General features: G+C 36.9%; 1 protein-coding gene across 2 annotated transcripts in view; it reads right to left on the bottom strand.

Annotated features, from left to right (window-relative positions):
* Positions 1-20,002, bottom strand: part of THSD7B (thrombospondin type 1 domain containing 7B) — an 861,577-nt gene that overhangs the window by 724,436 nt on the left and 117,139 nt on the right. For both annotated transcript variants that reach the window (XM_072757643.1, XM_072757642.1), the window contains exon 2: positions 14,318-14,490. In XM_072757643.1, coding sequence (XP_072613744.1) covers positions 14,318-14,456 — 139 coding nt within the window. In that variant the 5' untranslated portion in view covers positions 14,457-14,490. The remainder of the gene's footprint in view (positions 1-14,317; positions 14,491-20,002) is intronic.

Here is a 20,002-nt window from a genome sequence, read left to right as displayed (position 1 = left end):
CAGTAGACTATTATACTATTCAGTAATACAAAGGAATGAGATATTAAGGCATGCTGTAATATGAATGAAATTCAAAAACATCATGCTATATGAAAGAAGCCAGTCACAAGAGACTACATCCTGTATGATTCCATTTATAGGAAATATCCAGACAAGGCAAATCTACAGAGCCCAAAAGTAGATCAGTAGTTGCCTGGGGTTGCAGGTGGGAATGAGGATTAGTGGTACTGTGGTGATGATTGCAAAACTTGGTACACAGTAAAAATAATTGAAATATACATATTAAATGGGTAATTTTTTTACATATGTATTATACTTTAATAAAATTTTTAGAATTTTAAAAATAATCGTTCGTGCTAATAATTACTAGTATTGTAACATCATAGAATGCTATAAAGAGAAGCTTCCACTTGGCATAAAACATGTTTATCTGGATCATCAACTGTAGGCATTAATGATAAGCAATTAATATGAAATCTGAGGAAATAGAGAAGGTGGACATTTTGGGGGTTCATGGGCTTCTCTACTGAGAATGGCAAACATCATAAGCAGTTCTAAGTCAGAAGTTTCAAAAGAGGAAAACCAAAGGCCTTTGCATAATGAAAATTCAAGGTCATTGGGCTAGCTGTTGTCTCATCACTTAATACCTATGCTATTCAAAGTGAGTTTCCTCCTTAATCTGCCTGCAACATCTCAAGCTGTTGTGAGGAAAGTGTAATACATAAAGAAAAGGCATTACAGTATAATTACATTTTTACCTTATTGACAAATATTGAGGTGTTCTTGTACTCTTGCTTTTTTTCCTCATTCTGAGTCTGAAGATAGAAGTCAATCAGATAAATCCATTTAAGTTCAAACCTAGGTTTGGTCAAAATCAGGCCACATATTCTTGGCCCTTAAGAAAGCTCTGAGACTGCATTCTTCCTGGTAATTGTTTTGGATAGCATCCCATAGCTTGTGCCTTGGAAATAATAAAGTAGAATTTTATGAATGGAAATGTCAGGGGACATTATTTTTTGAAGGTCCAATATTTGAAAGAGCTAAGGTACTTGAGGAATGCCACTAAAAGTAAACAAAATGACAACTTAAAAAAATATGTATTTTAGTAAATAAATTTTAAAGTGGAGAAAAAGAATGTCCAATCATCTCTTGAGAGAAATGATATTCATTATACCTTCATGTCTATCTGTCCAAACTAAATCGGGTTCTACATTTCAGAATGTGCAAGGTACAGGACATAATCTCTCACAGTAGCACCCATTTAATAGTGATAAAGGAGTAGCACTGAATATTTAACATGACTTTGTGCAATATTTACTTTGCTTTTTTTCAAATCATTCCTTTTTATTATTTAATTTAGTTTTTAAGACATCTCATGATGCAGATGGCAAGAATAAACACTTTTTGTGAGGTGGATCTAATTTTCACAGTAAGTGTTGATTAGGCTGGTTAAGAAGGCAAATCAGAACAATTGAAACTATCCCTCCCTGAAGGAATGGACGGATCTTGGGGGGCGTAGGGCTTGGGGAGACCTCTTTGGCTGTCAATAACCCACATCTTATCGACCATTCATTTATTGGTTCAGTTCATATGATGTCCTCAGGTATATGGTTCTGCAACTTTGAGTATAGAAAAAGTTCTTAAAGTATGTACCATAGACTATGAACTATATTTTACAAATATTTTCTCATTTACTCCCCATTGACTGATGAGAAAGTAAAGGCATAAACTTGAGGTCACACACAGCTTGGCTTAGGACCCAGACAATCTGACTGTGGTGTCCAAGTTTAGGACCATTCCATCAGGCCGCCTAATATATAGTGTCGGCATCTTTATTGTTTACAGGTTCTTTACAAAGAGAGCTAAGTAATTAAGCTTCAAAATTGTTTTCTAAAAAAAATTTTAAATGCAGTCCCTCCTTTTCAACACAGTGCACATACTTAGCAACAAAAATCTTTGAACAGCTGCATTCAATTAAAAAATTATTAACCCTGAGGAAAAACACATACACAAAAAATATATCCATATGCTATTCTTATCATTTCTTATGTTCCATTTGTAGTAAAGTATATTCATGAATGAAATCCACCATTGGGTGATAAAACTACTTATTCCACATTAGCTTATTATCTTTTTCTTTTGGGGGGAAAATGATCAATATAAGGGGATAATAATATCAAGACTCTCTACATGAACCACAGTTTGGTTACTATAGTAACTCCAAAGAAGCAAAGGAACAAAAGGATGAGATGGTTCATTCATATTCATACTTTTGCTATGAAAATAAGCTTTAAAAGTACATAACATTAAAGAGAGTAGTAAATATGAATAGTGTTAAATGTATACCTTTTTTAAAAATATTTTATTTATTTATTTGAGAGAGAGAAAGAGAGAGAGAAGTAGAGGGGTGAGGGCAGAGGAAGAAGCAAACTCCTTGTCAAGCAGGAAGCCCTATGCTCTGGGCTCCATCCCAAGACTCAGGACCAAGACCTGAGCCACCCAGGTACCCCAAATGTATACTTTCTGAGTTATTTTTCTCTGAGTCTCAGATATTATCTAATGTCTGCAGCACAGATGCCATCTGTGACTGTAAACTCCGGGGAACTTTGTGGATGTATCAAAACAAGCGTATGGGGATGCCTGGGTGGCTCAGCAGTTGAGCATCTGCCTTTGGATCAGGGCGTGATCCCAGGATCCAGGAGTCCCACATTGGGCTTCCTGCGAGGAGCCTGTTTCTCCATCTGCCCGTGTTTCTGCCTCTGTGTGTGTGTGTCTCATGAATGAATAAATAAATCTTTTTTAAAAACAATGTATGGATTGAGTAAATCTATAACAACCTATAAGAAGGCAGGCTTTTTTATTATTATTATTATTTGTTTCCAGTCAAGATTGACTGTATTTGATGGTACCTAAGGTGATAAGCATGAATATGTTTGTAAAATGAGCTTTTGGGGAACCTGGGTAGCTCAGTCAGTTGAACATCTGCTTTTGGCTTAGGTCATAATCCTGGGGTCCTGAGCTGGAGCCCAGTATCGGGCTTTCAGCTCATCAGGGAGTCTGGTTCTCTCTCTCTCCCTCTGCCTTTCTCCCACTCATGCTCTCTCCCTCTCTCAAATAAATAAATAAAATCTTTAAGAAAATAAAATAAATTAAATAAGCTTTTAAGGTTGCTTTTTTGAATTCATAATAATGTCTTCTAGCCTTTAGTTCATGTTTCAATCCCACTTTGATAGATCTCACTTGTTTTCATTTTTTACTTTTTTCTTTCTTTCCATGGAAGCCTCTATTTTCTTAGTTAAGAATAATTCAAATGTATGTAAGGATCAAAATTCTACCATGGAAGGAAAAGTTAAGGCAGATATTTCCAGGTGGCCATAAAAGAACTTTCCGTTGATAATCTGACCTCCAGAGAGAAACTGTTCCCAGATTAAACCCCAGTCCAATAGCTCAGTCCAACCCAAAACATAGAGAGACAATAAACATTCAAATTAAAATTTTAAAAATTTTAACCTGGGCGCAGTTTGGTTGGCCAGTTAACTTTATTAGTGACAGATTTTGTAACATATGCTCAAAGAGAATAACTGAGTCAATCACAAAGATTACCATTTAGACATCCTCTCCATTCCAGAATAAACAACCTTTAGTAAAACTGGCAGAAAAATAATTGAGACTTCTCATCAACTCAGGGAGTACAATACAAGTATATATTTTCACTCCTCCTAATACTCCACTGAACTGACAATAATGGCATTAAAAGATATAACTCAATAAGGGTCAAAAATATATTCAGTAAGAGGTGAAGAACAGATAGCAATAAATTCTGGAGCACAGAGAGCAGAGGAGCACTAGGCAACCTGACAAAGTAAAGGAAGCTGAGGATTAGGGGCTTACAGAAGAGCATGGAAACAAGAGAAAAAGCCAATTTATACTTGCAGAACGTTGGGCAGACTTGGGACCTAGGGGCACCAGAAAGGAGTAAGGCTTGTGGCTTGATATGGGGAATAATTAAAAGGCTATAAATAGAATTAATTAGCTCCACAGATGCCTCTCTCTGTTCCTTCCTCAATCCAGACAGCAAAATTCATCTCCTCAAGAGAACATTTTTGAGGACAGCATCCACATTGGAAGACAATGATGAGGTATGCTATTCAAAAGAGAGGAATTAAGTGAAATGTTGAGGACTCAATGTTGAACCATCTCTGCCAAGGTCATTCTGCCCTGGTCATTTCTGTAGTGCAGTATAAGCAGTCAAGGAAAAGTTCATTTCAGAAGACGAAGGGATAATGGTCAATTTTATGTGTCAACTTGATTGGACCACAGGATGCCCGATATTTAGTTAAACATTATTTATTAGTGTATCTGTGAGGGTGCTTCTGAGGAGACTAGCATTTGAATCAGTAAACTGAGTAAAGCAGATTTCCATCCGCAATTTGGACAGACATCCTCTAACCCACTGAGGGCCTGAACAGAACAAAAAGACAGAGAAAGGAAAAATTCACTCTGCTTGACTTCTTGAGCTGAGACACTATTCTTCTCCTGCATTTGAACTGGGACTTGCACCACTGGTTCCTCTGGTTCTCAGGCTTTTAGGCTAAAACTGAAACTACAGTACTGGTTTTCTGGGGCCTCCAGATGGCAGATCACAGGATTACTTAGGCTTCATAATCACGTGAGCCAATTACTTATAATAGATTATATATAATCTCTCTCCTTCCCTGTCTCCCCTCCTTCTTTCTCTCTTTCTCTCTCTCTATATATGTATATAGATTGATACATGATAGATAGAGATATAGATATATAGATACATGTGTGTGTATGTATACATAGGTATATTTACTCATGCACATATATACATATATATCACATGTATACATGCTATATGCTCTGTTTCTCTGGAGAACCCTGAGCAATCCAGACACTAAATAACCCCTGTAATGAAGACTGCAAATTATTTGACTCACCTCCTGTCAAAAGATGGAACCTAAGTTCCCCTCTTACAGACTCCCTTGCAACCAACAAAAGGTAGCAGAAATGATCGTGCATGGCTCCTAGTCTAGGTTAGAAAAAGCCATACCACTCCTGCCTGTTTCTCTTTGGAATTTGCTCTGAGAGTCGTCAGCTACAATGTAAGAATTCTGGCTACCCTGAAGCCTCAATATGAAGAGACCATGCATACAGACCACACAGAGAAAGAGAAAGAGATACCTAGAGGCCCAGCTATTCTAACCATAGCTTTTTGAGGCAGCTGAGTGAAGAAGACTTCCACATGACTCAGCCCATGCCACCATCTGACTGCAACAGCATAAGAGACCCCAAGTGAGATCACCTCGCTGGACCATCACCCTCAGATGTGTGAGCATCTTGTGTGAGTCATAAAATATTTGTAGTAGTTTAATTTTCTCCCTTTTCATCCTCTGTACCATTTATCCTTCCTCTAAATTTCTTCTTTTCTATTTATGTGTTTGTTTGATCGTGGTCTCCGAGGTAGGGAGCTTTCTTTTAATGTCAATTGGTTATGGCCTATCTCCTTAGTGTTTCCCAAGAGTGAAACTTGATGACTATCAATGTTTGAAACCATTATTTTGGAGTGGGCTGTTGCACAGAAATAGAGAAATGAAAAGGTGTATGAAACTTCTATGTTACTTGTTGAAGTTAACTTTCTTTTTTCATGATTATAATTTTTATTTCTAAGAAAGACGTTTTAAAAATGAAATAATTGCAAATCAATAACACAAGTTAACTTTCCACTAACTAGAACATAGAAATGACTGATCTCACCTAGATGGGCAGAAAAGGATAATATCCTCCCACAAGACTGAAATAAAACATATGGCTAAAGGACTACATGTTGCTGAATCACTGATCAGTCTGGACCACTAACTTCATGAGACTTTCCCATGAGAGCCACAGAGGAGCTATTGTTTTTACACCACTGCACTTGGGTGTATCTTTGTTATGGCAGCTTAGCTTCACCTTAAATAAACCCATGGTTAAGGCCCAGAGTAAAGCCTTTTAAGACTGACAGATATAGACTTTTGAGGAACCCATTCTTCAATAAAAAGGCCAGTTCATCACTCAGAGAAGCCTGATATGAAGCCCAAGTGGAATACATAGGCAGAGTGCCCCATTTGTCTTTAGTGCTTCACTCTTGGGAAACACTAAGGAGATAGGCCATAACCAATTGACATTAAAAGAAAGCTCCCTACCTCAGAGACCGTGATCAAACAAACACATGAATAGAAAAGAAGAAATTTAGAGGAAGGATAAATGGTACAAAGGATGAAAAGGGAAAAAATTAAACTACTATGAACATATTCTAAATGAAAAGACACTAAATCTATGAAACAAGATGCACTAAAAATATAATGAGAAAAAGAGACCTCAGAAATTCAAAAACATGATACTGAAATAAAAAAGTATTCAAAGGAAAGGCTGAAAGGTTAAGTAGAATCAATATTTTAGAAATTAAAATAAAAATGCAAACAAAAGAAAGCACACAGAAAAACAGGGAATATCTAAAAATTAAAGATCGGCTAGAGAGCTAAAGTATCTGTCTTGAGAAGTTTCAGGAGGGAGGAAACCACATACAAAATAAATGTCAACACTGTAGAACCTGAGCATATTAATTAAAATATCCTCCTAATGTTCAGGACAATAAGGAAAAAAGAAGTACCTCAAAGTATATAATCATGAAATTTCAGAACATCCTACATAAAAAGAAGGTTCCAGAAAGAGGAAAACAAGTAAATGATGTACAAAGAGATGAGATCAGAATAACATCAAACTTCTTAGCAACAACACTGGAAGCTAAAACACAGGGAAGCCAAAAACCTTCAAAATTCTGAAGTGTACTATGTACACTTCATACATCCCCACATAAGAGACCATGATCAAACAAACACATGAATAGAAGAGAAAAAGAAAGAGGAAGCATAAATGGTACAAAACACTCCTTTTAACCTTGAACTCCATACCCGAGCTATCAGTGAAGTATATGACAAATACAGAAACACTTTCAGACAGGAAAAATTACTTCCAATGTACCCGATTTTAGCAGTTCTAACAGGTAAGTTTAGTAATTCTAGAAAATAAGCCAACAAAGGCAAAGAGGAGAAACAGAGCAGGGTCCATGAGCTTTCAGATGAAAACATGAAGGAACACTCCCAAGAAAACAACAGTGGAAAGATCTCCCAAAGAAAACATTTGGTAGAGTATTGGCAGCCGTGCTTGAGTGCTTCAAAAAATTTCACAATGGGTGTGTGACACATCAAGTCCAGCATCAGGGGAAGACAGCAATAGGCTCAAAAAAGGGGAAACCAAAGGGAAAAATGAGGCAATTTATCACTTCTGTGCCAAACAAAAAGCTGAGAAGAGGGATGCAGAAGCATTGTACACTGCTTGGCTCAGCGGAGAACAGTTATCCATGTAAAAATAATCGCTGATTTAAAGATTGTGATCCCACCAGTTTGAAGGGGGTTGGTAAGGAGGAAAAGTGGCAGGAGATGAGGGATACATCCTCAATAACATCACAGAAAATCAATAGGAAATATCTAGTCTGTATAAATCAATAACTCTCAGTAACAAGCAGATGGCTTAGAAACATCGAGGGGAACATCAGGATAAATAGCACAAGGTACTGGAAGTGGCTCCCCTGTGAAAATGACCTAGGAGGTGACATGCAACTGTAATGCATCATCAGAAGGATTAGAGGACAGTAAATTTCGAACTATGCACCCATTCCTCGTTATAAAAACGTGTCTTCAAGATCTTTTTCCAGAGATGATCAGAAACAGTCCTGGAACCAAACAACAAGGAAATATGGACCTATTTTCATATTTACTGATCTATAGGTTTGACTTTGGTTTTTATTAATTTTATATTCTCTCCTTAACATTCATATCGAGTTCTAGAATACAGGACATCATACCTTCTATTTCTGCAGTCTCATCACCCTCTTAAATACACACATTTACACAGACAAACCCACAGAAGACAGTTCCCCACACTCTGCAAATACGTAATGTGCTGGGAATATTTCGTGCAACAGTTATCTGTGTTCTAGGTACCTGGTACATATCCATGAATAAAATCGGCAAAATCCCTGTCCTCAGGGAGTGTGTATTACAGCATTACTCAGGAAAAAAAGCAGAATAATTTATTTTATATTACTTAAATAATAAAGACTTGTTCTGACTTTTTGGGAGCATTATAACATTATTAGTACCTGTGGTCTCTAAAGAAAAATAATTAGAATTTTTAGCAGTGAATCCCATGCCATATATGTCTATGCTTTTTGATGTCAAAGAAATCACACCACTGAGAGTATATTATGCACTGTCTCTAAGATTAATATCCATATGAGTAATTTAAATGATTTCAATTTAATAAAATTCTCAAAAGAAATATTTCATGGGCATAGGCAAGAAATTGGCTCTCTCCCGAAAACATTATATTTTCTCTAGGATCCCTAAACTTTAAGTTATATATATTATATAAATGTAATATATATAATTTTTGTATTATTTTTTCTTAAAGTGCTTTCAATGCTGAAAACATAACTATTTAAGCTATTAATAAATATTACTCTATGTAAGATCCTTTTTCCTTATATAATGTCATTTTCATAATCCCCCTTTTTTTCCAAAAAAAAAGATTAATTCCAACTTAACCACTTAGTTCTTAGAACATGAGTCATTATTCTCACCCTTTTCATTCACTGGGAAGGAGCTACTGAAATGAAAGCTTTCCAAGACCATGTCATATAGAAAGTTCTAGGCCTAAAAAGTTAGTGAAATTACTTATGACTACTTATTAATAAAATACATTTAACTGTCAAGCTGATCTCCCCTTTTCTGTATGTTTAAAGAGCAAAAGTATGCAAAAATTGGATAACATAAAAGGAAGTATATTGTACACACTGGATTATTAATAATGATAAAAATAATAATAATAGGTAACATTTATTGAGTAGGTATATTATACACAGGTATTTCCATATATTGTTTTACTTAATGTTCAGAAAAGTCCCATGAAGTATTTATTATCCTTATTTTGGATGGATAAATAGGACTGAACTCTCTTCTCTTTAGATAACTAGGATTCGAATGTGGGTCGGCCTGCGTATAAAGCTCTAGCTCTTTCATATACTCAAAGGATCTCTTAGGATGATTTAAGGCTATTAAAAGAACTTCTCACAAAGAGACAAATGTAGATTATTTTTTTTCCTTTCATACCTTATTATTCATAGCAAAACTTGTTTTCCAGGCTTTTTATAAACTCACTTGCAAGATGTAATTTGGAGTGATGAAAATGTTCTGGAACTAGAGAGTGGTGATGTCTGCACCAACTGTGAGCATACTAAATGTCACTGAATTGTATACTTCAAAATGGTTACAATGGTAAAGTTTATGTTATGTGTATTTTACTACTGCAATTTTTAATGTCTTTGGGCACAAAGGAAGCACAGTGAAAGTGGATCCTCTACATGCATAGGATGACAAATTTTAAGGTCATCTCTTCAGTTCTAAGGCTACATATTTAAATTCTATCACTTTGCTAGTGACTTCTTCACTGAAGTCTCTGCACTGGCAGAGACTTTCTCCTAATTTAAGTAAGACCCATATATTCGGGCAGCCCCAGTGGCTCAGCAGTTTAGCTCTTCCTTAAGCCCAGGACCTGATCCTGGAGACCCGGGATTGAGTCCCACATAGGGCTCCCTGCATGGAGCCTGCTTCTCCCTCTGCCTATGTCTCTGCGCCCCACCCCTCTCTGATGAATAAATAAATAAAATATTTTTTTTAAAAAGACCCATATATTCAACATCCTAGTCAGCATCTCTCACAAATTTCTCAACAATGTAACATGCAGTCCCAAATTGCTAATGGTGTCTCCATGCCAGTTCCTTCATAGTCAGCCTGTGTTAAGTGACAGCAGCTCCCCTGGTCCAGCTGTTCAGAGCAGTCTCAGTGTTACCCATGAGTCTCCTTGCTTCCCTGTACCCTCATATCAGTAAGTCATGATGCTTTACCTTCAATCAAGGTTTCTCAGTCTGGGCACTATTGACCCTTGGGGGCCTGGTCATTGTTGTGGGGGGGCCATCATGTCACTTCTACCTATGGTTGTCAGTAGCTCACCCCAGTTGTGACAAACAGAAAAGTCCCCTGCGGGGCAAAGTCACCCCTGGTTGAAAACCATGGCCTTAAATATATCCAGAATTCAATCTCTCCTCACCACCTTCACTGCCATGACCTTGGGTCAAGCTGTATCATCATTCTTCATTATTTTTACAGAAGCCTCCTCACTCTCCTTCCTGCTTCCACCATTCTTAATTGACCACCCACAATGATTCTACTATAATCTTATTAAAAATAAAGATCATGTCACCACGCTCTCAAAACTCCCCAGTGTCTTTCTGTCTCACCCAAATTGTATGTATGACACCTGATTTGAGTCCCATTCTGTCTACTGACCTGATTTGTCACTGTCCCCCATGCTCACTCTGTTCCAGCAAGCTGGCTTCTTCTCTGGTCTCCAAACATGTTGCACACACTCTTGCTGCAGGGCCTTTTGCCTCTGTTGATCCTTTCATCTGGAAAATTCTTTACCCTCTATCCCCATGGCTGACTCCCTTCTTGCTTCAGATATTGATTCAAACTCACCTCTTTAGTGAAGCATCCCACAGCCCACCTGCTGGCAATTTTGGTCTCTCCATCTTATTGCATATCCCTCTTCCTTGCCTTCTCTTTCCTTCTAAACACTTACCACCATCTAGCATACTGTTTATTTACCTTCTCTATCATGTTCATTACCCCATTCCTTTGTCTGTTTTATTCTTAGTTTATCTCATGTGCTTATAGCAGTGCCTGACACACAATAAGGACTCGATAGGTATTAGTGGAATGAATGAACCTCTTAGAACCAATACTAAGAAATGTTTTGAGACCACTAGTTGCTATGGCTTTAGAAACCATGATCTGTTCAGATGAACAGATCTCTTCAAAGCTGCAGGCATGAATAGTTATATATTTACTTAAAGCAATAAGCAACATCACTCCTTATCTGGTGCTCTTGCTGATGCAATCCTTCTTCCTTGGCATGGATGGTAGATTGCTTGACACTAAATATAGATCAGAGGAGCTCACTGCAATGAAAACAGGCATTCAACAGCTTTGCCAGATCAATGACCCCACATCCTACAGCTCACTACTTTCTCTCAGTACAGAAATCCTCAGCAACATAATATCCCACTCACTTATTATTCATCAGTCCATTGTTTACCCAAAGCCCGGAATCACTTAGAAATGCCTCCAGTTTGGATGAGGTTGACTAACAGCTCATCCATGAACTCAGGGAAAACAGGAGACACCAACACAAAGCTTAAGTTGTTGATATTGCAATCTAAACCGAGAGAAGGGTTTCTAGGTTTCTAAAATATACTTATCTGGGTCTCCTGGGAAAGCTGTTCAAATTTCAGAATATACTGGACCTGAGTTGTCAGATTTGATAACATACTCCAAAAATATAACTGATGTCATTAGAAATACAAGTTTTTTTTTTTAAAAAAATCCAAATGAAACATAATAAACTCATGTAGAAGCACATTAACAGATTCTAAGATGCTAAAATCGCCTTGAAGGTAACAACCCAGAACTGCTCTAGTGCATATACCTCTTCAAAATGCTATGTTGTTTACCTTTATAATAGTGTAGCATTCATGTCACTATAATTTATAGTAGCAAAACACCAAAAACTGCTGATATGCCAAGCAGTAGGAAAAGAAAAGATAAAGCTACAAGGCACTGGTTAAATAAATTACTGAATAAAAATACAAAAGAATACTATATAACCATTAAAAGATAAAATTGCCCCATGTACACTAATAGGTAATGTTCATCAAGACATCATTATGTGATAAAATAAAGCTACAAAGGGTTCATAGTATGATTCTTATTGTATGAAGCAGAGTGTGTATATATGTACATATACATATCTATGAATTAGATATTTTCAAGACCACCTTCTCCATCATTATCTACTCAGCTTCCAGCCCAGGAGACTGGTCTGTATAGATAAATCAATGAGGTCTCCTGGCCCTGTGGCTTCTGGTTGGATTCAGCCAATGAGATCTCTGGCAGGAGATGTGAGGGCAACAGATATATTCCCTTGACCCCTTTCCTACTTCTCACTGCAGGTTAGTTATAGCCCTCTAAAGGTCATGGCATCTGGGGGGCATCCTTTCCTTAAAGTTTTCTCTCCAGATTCCAGAAACCACTTCCTTTTTTTGCCCCTGAAGATCCAGAAGTCATGAAAACTGACACTAGCTCAGGGGTACTCCACAATTCCTTGTAGCTGTTCTTAAACTCTGCTCACACTTTACCACTTTCATTAATAGTCCTTTTATTAAACTCCTCCCAATGACCTTCTTTGCATGTACTGCTTCTTTTTTGTCAGAACTTTAAATAACAATAGTAGTACTTTGTTTGTGTGTATGTGTGTATCTTATGTGGTTTATATACATAAATATGCATGGATATATACTTTCATGTGCAAAGAAAATCTCTGAAGGATACATAAGAGATTGAAGATTGGAATATATGGTCTGGACGTTTGCTTTTCATTTTGTATCTTTTAAATTTTTTCTACTTTTAAAATATCTGGTCATATTCAAGTAATAAACTTGTAATTTTGAAGCAAACCCACATGGGAAATATATATTTATCACTTTTTTGATCGCACATTAAGGAGAGAAAGAGGTAATAAACACCAGGGGAAATGAGAGTGACGACAGAGACTCATTTGGAACAGTGCAATGTGTCTGATGGGAAGGAATGTATCTCTGAAACTGAAGTTTGACAGTTATCAAAGAATTCATCCACTGCAGCATTGGTCTGTACCATCTTGTTCCAACGACCTGCTTTTAGAAAAGCAGACTTATTTTTAAAATTTGTTTCCAAATAAGCCCTTTTTCTTCACACATCTCATTTGCAGTTCAGATTTGCTACTTTCCTTCCATCCTAATTGCACTTTTTTTTTGAGAATTTTAGACAAGAGTGAAGTCACATAAATGTGTTCATTTAGATTTGATAAAGTGTTTAGCCTTTTGTGATTAAAACAAAATAGCTCCTTTCACAGAATTGCAAGACTTACTTCTAGAACTATTCCAAAGCTTACTAAAACTACCATGAGGTAAAAAATACAAAGCACTAATGTAGTATTAGAGCCCACAATTAAATTAATTTATAGGAGCTTTAGTGCAATTAAATTTCCTCCAGACCATATCTCTAACGGCACTAGGTTTTTTACTTAATATACTTTAAAGTATAATTTACTTTCATTTTTGCAAAGTCATTTAAATATTACAAATATCACTTTTGTACATATTTCCATAGTGACACAATACATTTGCAGTCTATTTAATTTACAACGATGAGAATAAAATGAAATCTCTTCAAGGACCATACATCTTCTACAACATAACATTCTCCTATTCTAAGATATTAAGTATATAAGTTATCTGTATTTGTAAGAATGGACTATTGAAACAGTAATAAATATTTTAAATGATCTGATTATGAAACTACAAAAATTAAAATCTAGAGCAAAGAAACACATCAGTAATACAAAGAAGCCAAGATGTTTAGGGTTCATCATTTAAGATAATAAAGTGTTAGCCTTTAAAATTAAATTTAACAGCTCTTTTCCACACTCAAATTAAGGAAATACTTACAGAAGAATATGAGTTATATGCAAACCTCCAAATTTCAATTCAACTTATTCATATACTGATGAACAAGGTAGCTGAGGATCTCAAAATCTATTTAAGGAGACTTTATAGTCACAGCTAATGAGCAAAGTTGTTAGGACAATTCTTCATGCTCTCCAAACCTAGATATGTAGGATCTAGGCTAAAAAATATTCAATAATAAATAGCTAACTAGTTTGTCAGCTAAAAGGGAGAGACATACAGAACTAGTATAAAGCATTTTTAGCTGAGGATATCAGCTAAATTCAGATGTCATTTTTGTTACAAATGTGCTGCACAGTGGTGATACATTTGACAAAGGAGAAGCAGATGTAATTACGGAAATCATAACTTTAATTGACAACAACATGAAAATTCAGAAGTGTAACAGCATCACAGAAAGAGGTGACAATTATGCAGAAATAAAAATTAAATGTAAGTTTTATTGTAAAGAGAAAGAGTCTATTTTTCCTCTCTGGATATTTCCTACTATTCCAGAAATACAAACAAGGATGCATAGGATATTCTTATCATTAATGAAAGTGGGACAAAGGACAACAGCCAGGACATTCCTACCTGGTTTCCAGATGAACTGATTATCCTTTTTGCCTTCCAAATGAGCTGCATGGGACAGCAAGAGAGAAAGTAATAGAAATAGCTTCCTCATGCTCCTCCATAACCAGCAAATGACAGCCAGATTACCCTTTGAAAACATTCTTCAGATTTTCAGCCTCTTGACTTGCCTATTCCTAAAAAAAACCAAAAACAAAAGGAAAAGAAAGAAAGAAAACCAGATAAGTTTCTTCTGTACAAATTACAAAAACTCACATTGACTGCTAGAACCTTTACCATGATGACATTACAAACTCCCATTTCCATAAAAGGAATACTTATACTATTAACATTTTAAGATCAAAGGTTAATTAGCCATGCTTTCAATCCTTACCCATTGAAGATACTATCAGTCTTAAGGGCTTCATAGTCCCCCATTCAGTCTACTATTATTTGTAAGAGCAAGGTTGGCAGATACACGGTTTATTCCCACCTTCGATTTAGCCAAACTCTTTGAGGAGCTCACGATTTGGGATTAAACAGAACATGAAGCAAAATCCAAAATAGGGGAAAGAATGCTCTAACAGTAGTATTAAGAAAGTGAAATGGAAAGACAGAAGGGGATGCAATTAGGTCTTCTGTGGTGAGAAAAAAAGAGAGGGAAATCTCATACAGGTAATATCTGTGAGGAGCCTTAGGAAAACAAGGGCTTGAAGAAGCCAAGAAGGGCACTTCAGGCCACAAGAACCATGTGCTGTCATGCATTTTGTGTTTGGGGGTTGATGAGTGGGCCAGTGGCTGCTGTGAGGGATGCAAAGCAGAGGGATGAATGGACCAAGATGAAATTTAGAACATAGGTTGGGAAGCAAATTATGAAGAGCCTTGAATGTCATATGAGTGAGTTGAGCTTCATTCTGCAAATAATAACAATAAGCATTTCAGGAGAGCAAATGACTTTTAAATAAGTGACATCAGGGTGCATCAGGGATGGGGCTAGTTAGGAAATAAGGCATAGTCCAGGCAAGAACTGACGAATGAAAGGATATAGGAAGATGTGAAATGTAATGCAGCAGCCCGGTTCAGTTAACGATCTCATGGGTTATGAGAGGAAAGCAAGACTCCCAACTTACAAGACTGAACAAATGGGACCCCATTACCAAAGGAGGAAAGGGAAAGAGGGGCAGGTTTGAAAGAGAAGACAAAAAGAATTTCCTTTAGAGAATATTAAATCTGATGTGCCTATAGGATATCCAGGTAGTTTCCCAAAAGATAATAAGAAAAGTCAACCTAGAGCTAAGGAGATTGGAGATAACTTGCCACAGAGCAATACCAGAAAAATGGATTAAGAGACATAGCCGGACAAAGACAAAAGGATTGAATGGTAAAAGGATACCAAAGGTAGAAGTTACTGTCCCTACATATTTACCCACAACATTACTAAAAGCAGGGAGTGAATGTGACTGTGAGCTTCCTAGTGACCAAAGAAAGAAGTACCTATGTATGTAGGAGAAAATTATATCTTCTTTTTTTTTTTTCATTATTGTTTTAGGAGGAGCCACTGCTCTGCTCTCAAGCACTAATAGAATTTACCCCACGAGTCCTCATCATAAACATAGATGATGTGCTGAGCAATGTGCCAAACACAGCACCTCATCAAATAAAAGAAACGGTGGCGAGCTGTATACAGCAGAGTCTTGTGGCACTCCTGGAACACTGCAAGGGTACAGTGGAAAAGTACAGATCAGTAAAAAAGATTCTAGAAAGGAGTGAAGCAGTGCAGTTCAAGTGCACAGCTCTCCAATGGTCTGCCTGGATCCAGGAATGAAAAGGGAACTTGAATAAGCAACCAAAACCTTTTTTTTTTTTTTCAAATTCTGTACTGCATACCAATACTGAGAAACATCAAAGTGGAGTGATCCAGCTGAAATAAGATAGAGCTCTCTTGCTTGACTGCCCCCAAGACCAGCCTGTTAGACTATTTCACGGAACCTTTGCAGCATTACTGGACACGATTCAAAAACCTCAGGCTTAGAGAACTGAACTGGCCACATTTCTCTGTGGCAAGCATCCGAGAGTATGATTTGCTACAACTATGCTTTTGCAACATGGATATTAATTTTAGTTTATTCTAAGGATAGAACTTTTGGTAAAAATGATTTGCATCTTAGGGTAGTCTATCCTAAACTATTATTATTACTATTAATAAATTAATTGCCTAGCAGGACCAGCTCTCTACTAAGAAAACTTCTTTTATGACAGGAAATCATCAGGGTATAAGAGGAGACGTTGTCCATTCCCATCAGTGACAGACACTTATCCAGCATATCTAAAAACATTCAAATCATCAAATCATCATGTGCTATGTAAATGGAAGAGGAGGACCAAAAGCATATTTACTACACTCTAAATAGCTATAGGTGGAAGCCAAAAAAGATATAAAAGAATTAAAGAGTTCCAGTGCAACTTCATGTGAGATGGAATGATTAGTCAAAAAATCATATTTAAATATCTTGAAGTTTGCATCAATCTTTGGATTTTAACTTTAACATAAAAACAATCAAAATAAAACCATTACACTTACCTGAGTAGAGGCTGTTGTGAACCCTGATCTCCTTTTAGGCTTCCTTACTGTTCCAGAACCCTGTGCTGACTCTGCAAAGGGATCCAACGTCTTTCAGGTTCCTTTTGTGTTCACCTACGCCAGTGGCAGATCCCTAGGCAGAGTGGCTTGGGAGCCTCCTACTAGATGCCTACAGTCACTATATCTTCTGGCTATCACTGACTAACAAGGATAGTGCCAGGAGAAATCTTAGGTTGATCTTAACAACAATAACACAAATCTGAAATACAGATCTTAGAGAATGAACAAAAGTATTTCAATTTAGGATGCCTCATCAATCTTGCTCCTAGAAACATCTACACATTTTTAGTATCTGTATAATCAATAATCCTATTCCTCACTACCTCCCTTTCTGCAAGAAGTTTAGAGACAGAGAATGGGGATCTAGATTTGGTAAAGCTGCCACTTGCCTTGCTGCATGTCTTAGATATATAAGTAAAATGAGAAGCTCTGCCGAGTTGATGTACAGCACAGGATGGAATTTGAATTCAGGTTTGTCTTACTCCACTAAACTGTGTTACTATCTTTCTACCAAATGCCTGAAACTTTACTCAATTCTCCCTTCAAAGACACTGAGAGTCATTTTTGTATCCATTACTTGAAAAGCCACACAATAATTCACAATAAAAAAAGAGGGGAAACAAGAAACAATGAGAGATTCCACTCCTCTATTTGTAGAGCATAAATGGATAAACGCTGTAACTGCTATAAAAATATACACTATGCAGGAAGCATGTGCTATTCCACGATGGCATGAATAATTTATATCACGACCATTGTTTAGTTTCCAAATCAACTTATTTACTATGTATCTTAGCATCCAAAATATATTTGCAAGGTTAGCTCTAAAATGATGAATACTAAGAAAAATAAAAAACAGTTTCTCCTTTTAGCCTTAGTTTTCTAATCATTTAAAGGCCATTCAAACTATGAAAAATGTGTCTTACACTTTATACGCATTTCATTTCCCTTTAAATGTATTCTTATCATTGAAGTCCTTGAATATTTAAAAGGCACAAAACTTAAGAAAAAAGAAAAAGAAAGAAAAGAAAAGCTGTTCCAATTTGCTCTCAGCCTGCGGGAACAGTAATGAAAAGGAGGAAAGCAAACTTGACCACGCATATCCCCATAGTGCCATCTCATGGCAACTTGGGCACAAGATGGCTCGACAGAGATGGCTGAGTGACAGGGGCTAGAACAGAGACTGCCCGAGGACAAGACCCACCCCACCGACTGACCCGCTCAGCTGATTCAACTAATGGCTACTCCAACTAGCCTCCCGCTACAAGTGATTGTCAACTAAATAGTACTGGAGATGGAAGTGGAGGATATTATGCTAAGTGAAGTAAGTCAATCGGAGAAAGACCATCATCATATGGTTTCACTCATACATAGAATATAAGAAATAGTGAAAGGGACCATAAGGGAAGGAGGGGAAACTGAGGGGGGTGGGGAACTAGAGAGGAAAACAAACTATGAGAGACCCCTAACTCTGGGAAACAAACAAAGGATTGCAGAAGGGGAGGTGGGTGGGGGGATGGGATAACTGGATGATGGGTATTAAGGGGGCACGTGATGGGATGAGCACTGGGTGTTATACTATATGTTAGCAAATTGAATATATATACATATACTGAATATATATACACATATATTGAATGTATATTTATATATATATAAAATAGTACTGGAGAAACCACAGAAGTATTTGCTTTTTCTCAGCTCTGAGCCTGATTTTAGAGCACAATACTGTAAATTCCATTTCATCTTTCCTAATCTGTCAATATACAAAATATTGACCTAAGTTATTCCTATCTTCCCTCATTTCAGAGACGAGAGAACTGAAGCATGGAGAGTCAAGTGCCAAGCCCAAAGTCACAGAGGTGGTAAGTCATTTGCAAGTGATCTCAATGGCCTTCCTCCTCAACAAAAGACAGGAGCATTATAACCCTGTATCAATGCAAGCAATTTTTCATAACCCTGAAAATGGAGATTCTTTATAGCTCTATATAGGGTCTCTCAACAGCTTATGCAAGGCAATTTTCATATCATTTCACTCCATCCTCATACAACACTATGAGCAATTATTCCTATTTTTCAGATATAAAGGAGGTTGATCATTAAAGATGTTAAATAATTATTCCAAGGTTACCTCAGCTAGAAAATGTCAAAACTGGATTACAAAATGTGCCTGACACCACAGCCCTGATCTGTTTATTGCATCACATGGGGTGACCCTGGCAGGTCAACTGGCCTCAGAGCCTCAGGGTTCTCATCTCCAAAATGAGGAGGGAAGTCATCTCCTAACCTTTAGGGGGCAAGGATGGGATCAAATAATGGGTGGAAAGTATTAGATGGGGCCAGCCAGAGAATGAGCACTTGCTAAATAAAGGTTACCATTGTTACTACTGTCATTTTCTCAAAATTCAGAAAAACTCTTACTCTAGAAATATTTAAAGAACAGTTTGAATGCAATCCTGCCCTGCAGCAAAGGAATGAGAGATGATTTTTTTCAACCACCCAATCTTCTGACTTTGTGCAGTATTTCTGAAGAGCTAAAAGCACTCTGTACCAAGAGCCCCATTAAAGATTCACACTGACCCTGTGAAGGAGAAAACAGGTATTATCATCTCTATTTTATGAGAAAGTAACCTCTGGCCTTATGATGACATGATGTTTAGTAACTTCCTCAAGCCTTCTAACCACCAGCCTTCTTCCTCCACACGCCTCACTCTGTAGAATCCTAAATCACGTCAATATAAGCATGAGGTATCTGCAAGCACACTAAAAAATATATAATCATGTGGTCTACGGTTTTCTGTATTAATAATTGCAGTAGGCTTGCATCATGCAGAAGATTCTGCACAAAGTCCACACAAATATTTTATGTATCTCTGAACAAACTTTTGCTACAGGACACGATAGAAAGAGGGCTTGAAACAGATTTGCCAAAACCTTCAAAATTATATCTTGGTGGCTGTGGTAGATCACATTTCCAGATTTTCTTTTAGTTAAAGTGACCATATAACAGTTCTGATTAATAGTTTGGGTGTCAAATATAGTTTTATTCCAATAAAAATATAAAATCC

This window comes from Vulpes vulpes, chromosome 5 (assembly GCF_048418805.1).
Source record: "Vulpes vulpes isolate BD-2025 chromosome 5, VulVul3, whole genome shotgun sequence".
NCBI lineage: Eukaryota > Metazoa > Chordata > Mammalia > Carnivora > Canidae > Vulpes > Vulpes vulpes.
This window is presented reverse-complemented; position numbering and strand designations above follow the sequence as displayed.